The sequence below is a fragment of the Myotis nattereri genome (assembly GCF_964212035.1).
Source record: "Myotis nattereri genome assembly, chromosome: 2".
Classification (NCBI taxonomy): Eukaryota; Metazoa; Chordata; class Mammalia; order Chiroptera; family Vespertilionidae; genus Myotis; species Myotis nattereri.
The window spans coordinates 84,357,501-84,374,314 of NC_138076.1; the positions used below are offsets into that span (position 1 = coordinate 84,357,501).

At 42.8% G+C, this 16,814-nt stretch overlaps 1 protein-coding gene across 3 annotated transcripts in view; it reads right to left on the minus strand.

Annotated features, from left to right (window-relative positions):
• Nucleotides 1-1,805: 1,805 nt before the first annotated feature.
• The window catches only part of ENOX1 (ecto-NOX disulfide-thiol exchanger 1), a 593,708-nt gene continuing 578,699 nt past the window's right edge, over nt 1,806-16,814 (minus strand). For all 3 annotated transcript variants that reach the window (XM_081082747.1, XM_081082748.1, XM_081082749.1), the window contains one exon: nt 1,806-2,777. In XM_081082747.1, coding sequence (XP_080938873.1) covers nt 2,646-2,777 — 132 coding nt within the window. In that variant the 3' untranslated portion in view covers nt 1,806-2,645. The remainder of the gene's footprint in view (nt 2,778-16,814) is intronic.

Consider the following 16,814-nt stretch of genomic DNA (forward strand, 5'->3'; position numbering starts at 1 on the left):
GGGGTGGGAGTAGACAGAACTAGAAGCATGACATGGTGATAAAAAGAACATGTTCTGGAGTCAGTCAACCCTGGGTTCAATTTCTTTATTCAAAACATACTAACTATGCAAACTTGGTCAAATTACCTACATTTTCTGAGTCTCATTCTCCTTGTGTGAAAATAATAGTAACTTCATATAGGGCTATTACAAAAACTAAAGGATGGGGTGACAGATTTCTGTAGACTTCAGATGGCCCTCAGAGACACCAGGGCTAGCTCCTTCCTTGGGTAATTTCTAAAGTGGCAGCTGAACACGAATGTCTGTGAAAGAATTTAGATTTTTCTTTCTGCAAAAATAAGTGATTCACATAATTGAAGTTATAATTTATAATTAATATATCCCTAGATAACTACTATAGTTAGTTTTAAGTATAAATAAAAATACCATAGCTGAAATAGATTTTCCTAGTGCAGACAGTTATCTTTGAAAGCTGAATTAAGCATTTCATTCCTCTTAGTTGCCATTTAGGGCTCAGGACCACATATTTAAACAATAGTGTCTTGTTGTCAGATCTAATATAAGGTCCCTCCAATTCCTTTTCCTAATCAGAGCTCTTTGTTAGGATTTTACCCTGTGCAGAGTATGCTTCTGCTAAAGTGACTATGGGCCATACTCAAAAGTATGAATGCAGATTTGAAAACATCCCCCATGCTTTCAATAAGAAATAGTCTAGATGGTGGTAACTTGTGTCCCTTCTAGACTTTATGTCTTTGTAACTAGCTTTTTCTTCTAATTATATTTCAGGTGACCCTCTTAGATTTTCTATTTTACATAATAACATTATCTGTAAATGAGGTCATCTTTTTGACTATTGTATCCTTATTTGTGCCTCCTGATGTAGAGTTAGATGTGCCAGGATGATGGTGGTAGTGGGCATCAACAGATGGAATATTAGTGTTTCAACATTTGATGTGACATCTCCATTTAGTTTGAATCCCATAGCACGCTTGTCACATCTTTCCTGTCACCTAGCTCACATTATATAGGAACTTCTGGGAAATGTCTTTTTCTCATTGAGCCCGTGCTCATTAAGGAGAGGGTCTTTTCTTATTCATCTCCATATACACAGTATTAGCACTGAGCCTGAACCAACGTATGTGTAGATATTTATGGGAGGTACAAAAAGTACCTTAATGTAGCAGGGCTCAATAAAAAGATCCCAAGGACAATAATCCAATAGGAAATTATGAACCTCTTTTTATAATTTCAAAGATCATTCACTGTCAGCTATTTTTCTAAAAAATGTTTTACTTAAAATTAATCAATATCTTGAATACTTGTCTTTTTGGTGATTCTTATATAAGAAAGCAGGAAGGAGATACAATTTAAAGCTCCATTTGACTTGTAATTAAAAGAAAAAGAAGAAGCTCAAATTCTGTTTAGATTGTTGATCCAAGTATGAATCCTTTAATTTTTTTTGTAACTTCCAGCAAACATACAAATAAATAAATCCAGGAATTAATAAGATTAACTAATGGTTACTTTATAACTGCCCATAATACACAAAACAAAGGTAAATTTTATGTTGATTGTCTTTGGATGCTATTTCTTGGTATTTTCAAACAATCACTCTAATGTTATATGATCTCCTTAGTACTCTCACTTCACAATTTTTATATATTCCTGTTTTAAATAATGTTTGGCTCTTAATGTCACGCATGTATTTATTCATTTGTAAATAATGGGATATGAGATGGGCTGGATAATGTGAAAATTTCTTAAGGAAGAATTAAAATATAACAAAGAATAATTTACAAAACCAATACGGTAGAAGTCATATTTATTGAAAAAAATTAATATCTTTGCTATAAAATTTGTAACAGGAATATTTACTGAATGTTTATTTTGATGCATAAACCTGAATATTACATACCAAATACAAGACAGTAGCACTAGTTTTTCCTTTATTTACATTTTATGAAAATTGTTACGCAGTCCATGTTAAAAGAACTTATGATGGAGAATTGTTACATTAGAAAAATAATATTCTTGATAAAGCATTCCCAAGGAGTCCAATCACATTTTCTGCCTCTTCAATAAGGCAAAAGTCCCTGGAATAGCATATAACTTAATTTACAAAATACAATAACTGTTCAGACACATATTCAAGTTTTCTTTTGGTATGATTTTTCCTCACTGTAAAATTACTTTTTTCTCTCTTTTTTCCCCCCTTTTTTTGCTAAAACAGGAACACAGACTTTTAGGAAAATGTCATTGAATGATTTTAGCTATACATTACATATACAACTCTGTAGCCTAGCAACAACCATTGCTACACCATCATTAACTTTAAATATTTTGCTTGGTGAGCTCTTCTCAAATGTAGCATATTTTAAGATTTTGCCATCATTATGATTGTGGAATCACTGTTTGGTTTGCAGAGGAAACAGACCTGTCAGTGTAGAAGCTCTGTTTGTTTAGGGAACTGGTACACAATTACATTTCCACTCACAAGAGAACGCCACAGATGCAACTAAAGTCAGGCTCTGATGGCTCCGCCGAGGTCCTGCCCTGGACAACCCCAACCGCCTGCCCTCACTGCACAGCCCTGGACGGGTGCAGCAGCTTCATTTCCAGACGTGTGTCAGGTTTGTTTTTCAGAGTTAGGTAGTTTTAATTCCTTCAAAGGCACACAACTTCCATCTTTTCTCCAGCGTTGCTCCCACGCCTGTGAATTCCTGTTTAAACATGCGAGGCAGCCTCATCAAAAGCATTTCAATTTCATTTGCAGATATCTGTTAGAAAAGAAGTAAAGTCCGTTTTAGGAAAGGAACTCATCTTAAAGGTGGCGAGGGGCTGGGATGAGCTTTTTCAGTGCGATAAACAGCATGTGGTTTTATGTGTGGCTGTCAAGTAAGGTCCTTATAAAAGGAACTTGAGGAAAGCGCTGAATGTAATTCTTTCTCATTCTGTGAGCAGCTGGTGGTGTGGGGCATGGGGCAAACAGACAGAAAATTCCAGATTCACCCTTCAGATGGTGGCACCCTTGCTGGCAGTGCCAGGCCTGACTAGCCCTCCCTTGATATAAAAGGAGATAGGGGGAGGGATTTAAGAGAGCTCCGAGTAAGTTACCACCACTCCCAGAAAACCACTGGTGCCCTCACTCTGCTCTACAAGTGGCAGCATTTGTATTAAACTCGATGAGGGTAGTGAGGACATGGGTAGGCTTCTTAACACTCTCTAACTTCTTTTTCTACCTTTAACTTTCACTGGGACCAGAACACAATAAAGGATCAGGAACAAAAATAAAACCCAAAACCTACAGCAATAAATCTTCTTTTTTTAAATATATTTGTATTTATTTCAGAGAGGAAGGGAGAGGAAGAGATAGAAACATCAATGATTGGCTGCCTCCTGCACATTGGACCAAGTCCGCAACCCAGGCATGTGCCCTTGACTGGAATCAAACCTGGGACCCTTTGGTCCGCAGGCCAACGCTCTATCCACTGAGCCAAACAAGCTAGGGTAAAAGTCTTGATATCTAGTCATAAAATCTAGGTAGATTTTTTAATTCAATTTTTTCTTCTACCAATTTTTAAATTTCATACTTTTTCATACCAATAATTTATTTTCTCTTAAAAAAAGAGCTAATTAACCACAATCCTGCTCGAACACAGCCACTGCTCTTGTTTTCTTGTGCTTGCTTCCTCACTGTGCATGGGGGAGGCTCCTATATAGCGAGGTGACTAAGGCCTTGGGTTTGGGGGTCTGACATTTCTGTTTGAATCTTCTATCTACTATTGTTACGCACTAGATGACCCCTACCAAGATAGTCTCTCTAAGCCTCAGCAAGTGGGAGTAACAACATTTCATTAGTATGTGTAAAGACCACTGGCTTAGCATAGATTGAGGCACATAGAAATGTTCGATGAATCAGACCGATTATTATTTTCCATTTGAGAGTCTACACTTTTCATTTAACACTATTAAGACTAATTTTAAAGAGAGATCAAAGAGACCAGGAAGTCAAATCAACTGTTGACTTACTAGTAATATTCACATGGAAAAGATTTCACATGGTGTATTCAATATTTCTGGGCCTATAAAACAAAAGTTTAAGTAGTGGTAGCTCTAAAAGTTGAAATCAACTGTACTGTAAAATTTTCGTGTGAATTATTTTGAAATCTGAATATATTTCCCCATAAAACCATGCTAAATGGGTAATTAGATTCTCAGATCAACTCACAAAAGCCTACTAAGCAGATGATGAAAGGTTCACAGTGGTTCTGACAAGCATACTTCAATGAGCACTGTGCAAAACACCTCCACCAGCGTCCTCACTTCATTCAAACAACACTCCTGAGACCTGCGAGGCAGCTGTTACATTCTCCATTTTATAGCTGGGAAACCGGAGTGAATTGCAGAACTGTTTTATGAAAGACAGACTTTGGGATGAACCTGCTGCATGTGGTTGGGACCTGAGCACTGGCATGCCATAAGCTCTCCCCAGGACTGTAGTCGGCTGCGGGTGAAGACTCACGGGTGCAGCTGTTTATTTAAAAATATCAAGCACCTGGGGTACTTATTAAAAAAACAAATGATCTAACCCCTTCTCTGGAGACTCTGATTTAGCTGATCTTAGGGTATGGCCCAGATAATCTAATTTTAACAGTCACCTCAGGTAATTCGTATGTTTAGGCATATTTGGGTTAAGAATGAGAGCTTAAATCAGACAGGCTTGAATTTTAATCTGCACTAGTCCTCTAACAAACCGTGAGACTTTGGACAGGTCATTGAGTAGCTGTAATTATGTTTCTTGGAGTGTATAATAGAAATAACAATATCCTTCCCAGTGTTATTGAATTATACATAAAATGTAGCACAATGCCTAGCACAAGTACACTTTCTATATATACCATATGTTAATGCTGATAGATGTAACACACTAATATCAAACCTTTTGTGGTAAGTGGTTCAAGATCTGTGTTCCTAGGACACAAGAAATAAGTACAGGGAGATATGCTGTCAAACTCCATTTCTAGTTGGTCTGGGAGGCAGTTTTCCTTCAGCTTTAAGGCCAAGTTCTCCTCCAAACAAGCTCCTATGGACGAAAGGGGTCACATGCTCACCTGACAAGCTCAGGAAAGGCCTGCATGGTGGTCTTGCAAACTCAGAGCCCTAAAGTAACCACAAAGGATGGTCTGAAATTAAATTTTAACTAAAAGCAGTTATGGTGGGTAGTTACATCCTAGGCCTTCTGTCTTTTTGAATCTGTAATAACATACCCTTGAAATGTCTGGGTAAGTTGTAACTTCTCTTTTTCTGGGCCCCTTGGGGCACAACCTAATGTGCTGGGCGACAGGACAGATACCACAAATTCCTTCATTATCATGTTAATTGTTTCTGCACCCACCTAAGTATGTGTCTATCATTTTACTTTTTATCCAGTCCCAGGGGTTTCCCTGCTTTGCTTTCTCCTGCTTCTCTAGTCCATCACCAAAGAATTTCATGTAACCCACCTACATCCCTTTCCTTTGATTGCAATGTATAAATACAAATGTAACCAGTCATTCTCCAGAGCATTATCTCAATTCATTGAGGTTCTGCTTCCCGGCATATGTCGACAGTTTGGCTCAAATAAACTCATAAAAATCTATACAGATTTCAATGGTTTTTTTACATTAACACTCTCTTCTTTCTTTGTAGGACAGCACAGGATGAGCAGTCCTCCCTCAGATCAAGCAAAGAATATAGAGAAGCTGGCAGACCAAGGTGACAGCCCGTCCATCATAAGCTTGTTTCTAGCATAACTACCACCTCCCTTAGCCTTGTGCTATTCATTAGGAAGGAAGAAAAAGCTGAATTCTTTTCTTTTTTTTTTCATTCAACTTAGAAGATCTAAGGATATATTTTTTTAATCTTTATTATTCAGATTATTACAAATGTCCCTCTTTTTCCCCCTCATAGCTCCCCTCCACCTGGTTCCCACCCCACCCCAGGCCCTCGCCACCCCACTGTCCACATCCATAGGTACTGCATACATGCATATAAGATCTTTGTCCAATCTCTCCCCGCACGCCCACCATCCTCTTCCCCCTAAGAACTGTCAGTCCACTCCATTTCCATACCCCTGATTCTATTACATTCACCAATTTATTCTGTTCATCAGATTTTTTATTCATTTGATTTTTAGATTTACTTGTTGATAGATATGTATTTGTTGTCACTTTGTTTTCATAATTTTTTTATCTTTATGTTTTTCTTCTTCTTCCTCTTCTTAAAGAATACCCTTCAGCATTTCATACACTACTAGTTTGGTTGTGAAGAACTCCTTTAGCTTTTTGTTGTCTGTGAAGCTCTTTATCTGACCTTCAATTCTAAATGATAGCTTTGCTGGGTAGAGTAATCTTGGTTGTAGGTTCTTGGCATTCATCACTTTGAATATTTCTTGCCACTCCCTTCTGGCCTGCATAGTTTCTGTTGAGAAATCAGCTGACAGTCCCTTGTAGATAACTAACTGTTTTTCTCTTGCTGCATTTAAGATTCTCTCTTTGTCTTTTGCCATTGGCATTTTAATTATGATGTGTCTTGGTGTGGTCCTCTTTCGATTCCTCTTATTTGGGGTTCTCTTCATTTCCTGGACTTGTAAGTCTGTTTATTTCACCAGGTAGGGGGAGTTTTCTGTCATTATTTTTTCAAATAGGTTTTCAATATCTTACTCTCTCTCTTCTTCTGGCACCCCCATAATTCAGATGTTGGTATGTTTGAAGTTGTCCCAGAGGCTCCTTACACTATCTTCATATTTTTGGATTCTTTATTCTTTTTGCTTTTCAGGTTGGGTTTTTTTTGCTTCTTCGTACTTCAAATCTTTGACTTGATTCTTGGGATCCTCTAGTCTACTGTTGAATCTCTGTATATTATTCTTTATTTCAGTCAGTGTATGCTTAATTTCTGACTGGTCCTTTTCCATATTTTTGGCATTCTCACTAAGATCCTTGAAGGTCTCATTAAGTTCCTCAGAGGTTTCTAGAAGATTCTTGAGTAACTTGAATCTTAACTGTGGTTTTGAACTCTATATCCAGTAGTTTGCTTTCTTCCATTTCTTTCATTTGTGACATGTTTCTTTATCTCCGAATTTTGGCTGCTTTCCTGTGTTTGTTTCTATGTATTGGGTAGCTGCTAAGTCTCCTTGAGTTGATAGAGTGGCCTTGTGTAGTAAGTGTTGTATAGGGTCCAGTGGCTCAGCTTCCCCAATCACCTGAGGTGGACACACTCTTTGTGCACCCCTTTGTGGCCTGTGTGCACAGTCTTGTTATAGTTAAGCCTTGATTGCTGTTAGCATCATTGGTCTCCAGGCCAGTTGGCTGTGAGGACCATTTGTGTCTACAATGGAAGAGCTGTTGTGCAGGATGCTCCCTTATGGGGCAGGACTTGCTTTAGTGGAACTTTGGTGCTCACTGAGTCTGCCCCTTGAGTGTGTCACTTATGGATGTGAAGAGTTGTAATCTGGTATGATCTTGCACTGACCACTGGGTACACTGGCTCTTGGATCTCCAAGGAGGTGCAAAGCCAGCCACTGCCTGGGGCCACCCAGCAAGAGTTACAGAAAGATCTGCAGATTCCTCCTCTTTGTATCAGGCTTGGAAGTGCCCAGATGAGGCCCAGCTGTGAAGCAAGGCAGGCTGGTGCTGGTGTTGGTCTTGAGCCTTCTTTTGATAGCTTTGGGGCTCCCTCACCCAGCTGCAGCTTGTTTGACAGATTTTAGGTTGAGAAAGGACAGGCCATTCATATGCAAAAGCTGCTGTGCACAGCTTGGATGGGGTTATAAATTGGGTAGAGTGGGGTCTCAGGGAATCTCCAGGGTGAAGCAAACAGCAATTGCTGCCAGTCAGCTCTGCACTGGGGAGGTCCCAGCACAGGAACAATGACCATTGGGGACACCTCTGTCTGGAAGAAAGCCACCCTCACATTCCTGCCCTGATGCCAGACAGTCCAGTTTCTCCCCGTATGTGTCTGGGTCCCCCAGAGTCTCGGCCCGCACTGGAGCTCAAAGCAAGTGGGAGTTTGTATCTCCCTCCTGATTAAAAAAGCGGCACACCTGGGTGCCAGCCCGTTCTGCACCTCCGCACCACTTACCAGTCTCAGTGCACTTTCTTCTTTACCTCTCTAGTTGTAGTACTTCCACTCAGCCAGCTTTCCCGAGGTTCTGGATGATAAGTTGTTAGGCATTTTAGTTGTAATTTTGATGTGGTTGTGGGAGGCAGCAAGTACAGGTGTAAAGTTTACCTATGCCGCCATCCTGGTTCAAAGAATTCAAAGCTGAATTCTTGAGGGTAAAATAAAGACCTGATTTGAAGATAACATGTATGTTGGAGGCTAGATGGGGTCATCAGGTCAGGCAATGCCACCCAGCAGTCCTGCAGCTGGTTGTAAAATGTGTAAAAACTATCACCCAGAACCTTTTCGTTGCCAGACTCTTCTGAGTAAGGAGAGTGCCAGTAGGGGCTGTGTGGGAGGCAGTCGATCAATGATTCTCTCTCATCATTGATGTTTCTATCTCTCTCTCCCTCTCCCTTCCTCTCTGAAATCAATAAAAATATATTTCTTTTCTGACAAAGAAAACATTTTCTTTAATCTTACTACACTCTCATAAAGGAGGGAATAATTTACAAATGAAGAAACTGAGGTCCAGAGAGATTAGGTGCCTCGTGCAGGGTAACTCAGGGTAAGTGTGGAGCTGGGGTACAGATCCAGGCTCCTTGGCCTTGTTCTGAACCACGAGTGCCAATCACAAATACATGCCACCGCAAAGCAGATGGGGACGGAGATAATGGACCTTCCCTGGAATTCCTAACAGGTCAACATGCCGATCCCGTGGTGGGAACTTCCTCAGCTGAATACCGTGATGACCCCCTGATGACCCCCACAGCAGGAACTTCCTCAACTCATGCCCCATGCCCCTCACCAAACACCTGTATAAAAAGAAATGCCTCCCTCCCTGTTGGCTTTAATTCACTGGCCCTGCCTTTGGGGCTCATGGATTTTCGCCCGGGGACACAGATTAAACCTTTCCTTCTCTTTCTTTCTGGCTGACTCGACTCTCTTTGTTTCCTGGGCCACTAACTTTACAAATACTTCAGAGTATTTAGGGCCCAGTGGCCCAACATCAACAGAAAAAATTGAAAATGCCCAGTTCAAGAGGCTTGTATGCATTCACATGCTAATGAACCCCACAGGAACCTTTCACCAAAACAGCAAGCAGATCATGGGGAATCTTGTTTTCCATGGTTTCTTGACCTGACATTAACTAATTTCAACCACAAAGGCAGCAGAGGAAAGGTAGCTGCCATTTACTGAGTCCTCGCTGTGGACAGAGCACGGAATGAGTGCTTTATGTGCATTATCTCATAGAAAGTTTATTAAACAAGCAAACAAACTCATCACTTGCTGGAAGAAAGAAACATAGAGGTAAAAGGTTGGATTCTACTCCTGGTATAACCATTAAACAGCTTCACCACCTTGTCTAAATCACTTTATCTGTTGGGTGTTTTCTCATTTGCAAGACAAAGAAATGGGGGAAAAATTCACTGAATGATCTGAAGACTTGGATCTGAGTGCTGGCCCCACCATCTTTGGGCAAACATTTAAAATTAATCTGCCCACTAGGGTTGGGACAAAGATTTCAAACTGAGAGGATGTAGTAGGTCTTTTGGATACTTTAAGCACAAAACAAATGGCAGCCAGCACTTAGCACTTACTGTGTGCCAGATACTGTCCCGAATGCGTCTATATATTGTCATTTAATACAGAGGGAAAAACTGAGGCACAGAGATGTTAAATAAGTTGTCCGCGGACACACAGTGAAGTAGTGAAACTGGGATTTGAAATGCTTCTGAATTCTTACTTTGAACACCCAATTAGCCATTCCTCAGATTTTGACATAGCTAGAAATTAATATGATGGAAATTAGTGTCCTCAAAAGTAATTAACTCTAAGTTGCTGTCCGTACTGCGCAGTGATAGCCTGATTCTGCCTTGAAGAGGTAAATAATGTGGACAGGGACGTGTCACAATTATAGAACAGACCAGCTCAAATGAAAGTCTATCTAATATATCCATTTAATGAGGCCCTCAGCTGAATTCTGGAGTATTTCCTTAAAGATGTTTGTATCTCATGCCAGAAGAAAGTTCAAGGAGAATCTGCTTTCAGGTTAGGTTAATGGTTTTTAAACATTTTCCAAACCCAAACAAAATAACTTTTGTGACATATTCCATTTTGGATTTTCAATACAAATTCAAGAGAAAATTCAATTTGTCTTCCTTTTTTACTTTATGGCCAAAGAATTTTTACTGTACAAATATCTTCACTTATTTCATTTCCATTTTCTGAAATCTCAGTTTTCCACATATCATGTATTTGGTGGTCTAGAAGGTGAGGAAGGTTGTCATAAACAGTTTTATTACCCTCATACCCAGCTGGCTTTTGTTTCAAGAAATTAGGGGCTGTGTATTTTCAGCCTTTGATGCTGTCAGTGAGCCCTCCCATCCCATCCCATCCCTCCCTCCCATGCTTAAAAATTTCTAAGTCTAACATATATTCTTTTAGAAAGGATTAATTTTCTCTAATTTAAAAAAAGAGAAAAAAGGAAAGATAATAAGGAATAAAGGCTCCATGTGTCAAAGGGGCTTGTGTGGTTGGTAATTTGTAAGGTCTGCTTGAATTTTTTTCTGATTTGTTGACTCTTACCCAAGTTCACTGCCTCCTTGCCAGGTTTCTAAGCACATGTGTAAATTGACACAAGCAGACCTGAACCAATTTTATTATAAGGATGGTTGGCTCTACATCAAGCAAGGGGAGCCGAGGGGCTGGGGGTTCTTGTCTGAGGCAGAGAAGGACACCAGCATAGGCTTTGTCAAGGCTGTACTGTCAGAGCAGCTGATTGTAAACCCAGATTTCCTTCCACAGGGTAAACTGACTGGTTGCCTGTAGTGCACAGTTTTCACATCCCTGGGCAAAGCATGGCCTCAGCACACAGATACATTTGCAGAGAGAAATACAGAAAGTGGGTGTTGGGGAGGGAAGGGAGTGGGAGATGGACATAGGAAGGAAGTATGGAAGAAATAAGGAAAGAAGGTAAGTGAGGAATGAGGAACAGAGGAAAAGAAAAGGAAAGAAGAAGGTAAATAGAAGGAAACAATTAGAAGGAGAAAAGAAAAGACCTGGATGGAAAAATGGGAGAAGAAAAAAAAAGAAGGAAGGAAGGGGAGAAAGAGGAGAAAGGGAAGAAATGTGGTAAGAAGAGTTAACATGTCCCAGAGGGAAGCCACACGGATAAGCATGGATTCAAGGATATTTCCCGTTAATAATCATGACTCAGTAATTTCACTCTTCTCTAACTCCTATATCACTAAATATTTGTTTGCCCAACTTAGCACTTCATTAGTTCATGTCTGATTCTCAAAATGGTTTGTAGATATTATACCATTTCCTCAACTAGACCACAAGCTTTTTGAGAGCAGGGTTCTTACATTTCTTTTGTTCTCTGGCCATTCCCTGTTCTTCCTAGTCCCTAGGACAGTGCTGAGTATCTGAAAAGCAGTGAATTACCTGAGCATTCACTGGGTCCCTGGTAACTGCCAATTTCTCTTGCTATAGGTAAGCAACTGTCTTTTTTAAAATATATTTTTACTAGAGGCCCGGTGCACAAACATTTGTGCACTCGGGGGGGAGGGGGGTCCCTCAGCCCGGCCTGTGCCCTCTCGCAGTCTGGGACCCCTCGGGAGATAACGACCTGCTGGCTTAGGCCTGCTCCTGGGTGGCAGAGGGCAGGCCCAATTCCTAGGTGCAGCCCCTGGTCGGGCTCAGAGCAGGGCTGATTGGGAAGTTGGGGCACCGCTCCCTGTCATGCACAGAGCAGGGAGGATCAGGAGGTTGCAATGCCCACTCAGTCACACTCAGGGTAGGGCTGATTGAGGGGTTGGGGCACCACCCCTTGTCACACTCAAGGCAGGGTCAATGGGGAGGTTGAGGCGCCACGCCCTGTCATGCACAGAGCAGGGCCAATCAGGGGGTGGGGTGCTGCCCCCTGTCATGCACAGAGCAGGGTCGATCAGGGGGTTGAGGAGCTCCGCCCTGTCACTCACAGAGTAGGGCTGATAGGGGATAGGGGAGTTGGGGCACCGTCCCCTGTCACACACAGAGCAGGGCGGATCAGGGGGTTGGGGCGCCGCACCCTGTCACACTCAGGGCAGGGCCGATGGGGAGGTTATGGCTCTACCCCGTCACACACAGAGCAGAGCCCATTGGGGGGGGGGGGGGTTTAGGGCGCCGCACCCTGTCACACACAGAGCAGGGCCGATCAGGGGGTTGGGGCACCTTCCCTGTCACGAACAGAGTAGGGCGGATAGGGAGGTTGTGGCCCCGCTCCCTGTCACACACAGAGCCGCAGGGCGATCAGGGGGTTTGGGCGCTGCCCCCTGTCATGCTGATCTTGGTGCTGGGAAGCCTTGCGGCTCCGCTAATCCTGGTGCTGGGAGGCATATTATCCTTTTACTATATTGGATAGAGGCCTGGTGCATGGGTGGGGGCCGGCTGGTTTGCCCTGAAAGGTGTCCTGGATCAGGGTGGGGGTCCCCACTGGGGTGCCTGGCCAGCCTGGATGAGGGGATTATGGCTGTTTGCAGCTGGTCACATACCCTTCAGGGTGGGCGTCCCCACTGGGGTGCTTGGCCAGTCTGGGTGAGGGGCTGAGGACTGTTTTCAGGCTGGCAGGTGACTGAAGCTCCCAACTGCTCCTTTTTTTCTTTTTTCTTTTTTTATTCTGGGCCAGCTTTAGCTCTGAGGCTTGGCTCCAGCTCTTAGGCCTTGGCTGCTAAAAGCAGGTATCTGGTTTGTTTGGGCTCTATAATCGAAACACTGTTTCAACTCCAGCTCTGAGATCCTGGCTGGCTGAAAGCAGGTTTCTGGGGTTTTGTTTAGCTTCTATATTTGTAACAATGTTTCAAACTGCAAGCTCAGAGGCCGGCAGCAGCAGGCGGGGAACGTTGGAATCCTCTGTCACTGAAGCAAGCAAGCCTCATATTCGCTTCAAGCTGCCTGGCTGCCGGCTGCCATCTTGGCTGGCAGTTAATTTGCATATCACCCTGATTAGCCAATGGGAAGGGTAGTGGACATATGGCTAATTACCATGTTTCTCTTTTATTAGATAGGATTGATTTCAGAGAGGAAGGGAGAGGGAGAGAGAGATAGAAACATCAATGATGGGAGAGAATCATTGAACGGCGGCCTCCTGCATGTCCCCCACTGGGGATCAAGCCCACAACCGGTCATGTGCCCTGATTAGGAATCAAACCATGACCTTCTGGGTCATAGGTCAAAGCTCAACCACTGAGCCATGCTGGTTGGGCAGCAACTATCTTTTTATTCTTTATGCAGCCAAATGGAAGTATTGTTACTTCCAATGCTTGTCATATGTCATAAATTTTCCTGAGGTGCTGTGATATCTATAAAACACATCCATTATAGCCTGTCTAAGGAACAGAAAACTCATTCAATCATTAATATATTGTGACAGGTAGTTATTTAGGAGAACATACATACTATTAAATATACATACTATTAAAAATTACTCAGGTGGGCAATCTTACCAACACTACTGGGAACATTTCATCTACCCTTTTCCCTAGCTACAGTCTGGGAAAGAATGCTCTCCACTTAAGGCTGATATGAATCTCCTTGAAACTGACCAAATATTTTAGTTTTGTATTTCAAGAGGTATGCTTTTTTTGTGTGTACAGAAATGCAAATAGTTCAACCCTGTGATGGGAAATGTGCATGTGTCCATGCACCATACAGTGGTCTCATGCCCAAATGACAGGCCTTTCTAAATCCTCCAGCATCTGCAGCTATGTTATGTCAAATCTGGTTTTCAGAATCAAAGCTTCCACTCAGTGGGCCTTGGGAAGAGGCTGCAGGTATATACTAGTAGAACGAGCAGCCAGACGCACTTGGAGAACTGGGTCTTAGTCTCCAAAAGCATTCACAGGTTGGGGGAGGGGCAGAGGGACCTGTCCCATTGGCCATAAGAAAGGCATGTTCACCTGCTAATGCTCACCTCCTTGCTCCTTAGGACTGAAGGGTTCTGGGCTGCTGTGGGAGATTCTCTGTATTGATCAGAAACCATTTTCCAGATGGTGCTGCCATCTGAAGAGCTAAGCTGCCTGGGCCCAGGACATGGTTTTTGACTCAGCACAGCTTCAGGGAGCCATGCGCCCCTACTGACTTTTCCCTGTCTTCCTCGGAATGAATTGCTTATTGGTCATATGTTATTGATACATCAGAGCTGAGTGAATGAGAGTGAGTGGTTTAAAAGCAGCAGAGAAGAGAAAGATATGCAATTATCATTTTCAAGAGCAGGAATAACATTTAACTGGAAAATGGTCCATTATCGGGTTACAGAGTTTTAGGGAGCCTGTGCAATTTACCTGGCCAGGAGAACTTAAATTAATTCCTGTCTCTCCTTCCATTTCTCTTCATTCTTATACCTGTATGTGGCCGTTGGGGAAACCCTAATAAAAACAGCTGCAGGCTGGATTGAGCCTGCTTTCCTTGCTGTCATCAGCACTGGGATAGGCAGAATCCAAATGTAATTTTACAACATTTGTGGTGACGGCGATGGTGTCCTATGTGAAGGAAACTGTTGTTCCAAGGGGAATTTTTAAAAAGCTGCCCTAGTGGAGTTGGCACCCCCCCACCCCCATGTTGTGCAGGGCAGGAGGAAGCCACTGCCTAAATCCTTGTGTGTGAGGCGGGCGGGGGAGGGCACCCCGCGACCCCCGAGGCAGGTGCACCAGGCCGCCGCACCGGACAGCCTCGGCATGCGCGGGCTGGCTGTGGCTCTGGCTCCGGGACTATGAGCCTTTCGCAGCTGGTGCGGGGACAAGGCCCTGGTGGATACTTAGCCGGCAACCTTTCATTATTTTGTTTTCTGCTTAAAGCCCTGAGGATACGGAATCCCAGCAAAGAGCAATAATTTGCTGTCTGGATTAAAAAGTCAATATCCTTTCAGCTTCACTGGGATAGAAAGAATATCTAGTTCAATCACTAGCACCCAGGAGTTTTTAAGTCAGAGCACTTTTTCCATATATTTTTTTACCTTGGGCACAGAGAAAGGTTTGACAATTCTCCTGAGCATTTCCTTCAGGAGATGGAGGGCTGTCTGGGGGAGACCCTGTGTATTTCGTCATTATCTTGTAAATGAGAGTACCAGTCTGAGATGCAGTGGAATACCCTTTGACCGATTCCCTTCCTGGAAGGCCCATCATTTGATGACCAGAGTCCAGGTATGTGAATGCTTTGCTCTGAGATGTCTGAGGAGACCTCACAGGCCTCACCCAACAGACACTCTGTTTTGAGGGTGAGAATAAAACAAGAGCTTATACTCCACCAAAATAATTAATTATTTATCACCCTCCCGGTGATTTTACACATGCGCACGTGCACACACACACACACACACATACGCACGCGCGCACACACACACTCACACACACACACTTCACAGATGCACAGATCAGCAACCCACACTTGCTGGAGCAGATGGGACAAGCGCCCTGGAATTCATCGATAAAGAACAAGTGGATTCTTTGGCCGTTTCAGCTCACACTAAAACCCAACAGCTTCTCCACAAAAGCTTCCCACTTAGGATTTCCACACAGGGGGGGAAAGACATCAACAATACAAGGGAAGACAATGGCAGCAATAGGAATAATCTCTTGAGGGCTTATTCTAGGCCAAACACATTGGTGTGAGCAGTATTACATTTAATTCTCCAGGCAAAGATAGTGGACATATTAAGGAAGAATGGTATTGGTGAAGGAAAAAAAAAAAAAGCAACAAAGAAGCCTTTCAAAGTGTTATTTCAACAAAGTGACATCTCCAGCTCTCCCCTCTCATTTCATGTGAGCTAAAATGAGCATTTTCTAACACCTCCCTATCCATATGAGGGGAGCCCACCAAGAAGACACATTATGACTCTGAACTTCAAGAACCCTACAGCCTCCTCATTCCCTTTCACTCTGTTTGGTCTACCCTATCACCAGCTGTGAGAGCATAAAAGGGCATGCATCTCTGTGACTAAAAAATACTTTTTATTCCAGATGACTTCTCTCAAAGGCAAAGAATAAGCCCTATTAGAAAGGTCAGACAGTTGTGGGATCATGAATTGGTAAAATCATTTGAATCAAAGTAAGAACACAGTGTAGTGATGTAATTGATACTGACCATAGTATATTTAGAATGACAATGCGTGCATTTCAGGGTCAGAGGACTGCCGGCTGTGCTCCTGTTCCTACACACCCCGTGCTCTTTGCGGTGCTCTATGGAAGAGCTTCTTATTGCCATTTTTCTTCCCAGCAGGACGTTTAATAAGCTGCTCAGTGACAGGCCCTGCCTCTCGGTTTGATTCTGTGTCCATCCCTTTCCAGGGCCCCCGCAGGCAGTACTGGTTAATGACATCACTTTATTTCGCCAGGGGCCCTCTCATTGTTCACCGGAATTCCATACATAACTTGAGCTCTTGTGCCCCTTCTCTTCTAGCACACCAACACTGCAGTGGGCCAGGAGTACAGCCATTTGCAAATGGAAGAAACAGCCACAGAGAAATGAGGAGTGATGTCCTGACTCTGGAAGTGGCCCTGGAGGGACAAAGCTGTCTCAATGGTTATTTCTGTCATTTAGAGAATAATGCTGAAAAACAACCGTTAATACAGTTTTCTTGAGAGTCATACCAGATCTTTATATTATTTGAGGTGATTTTTCCTCTCTTGTGTGGA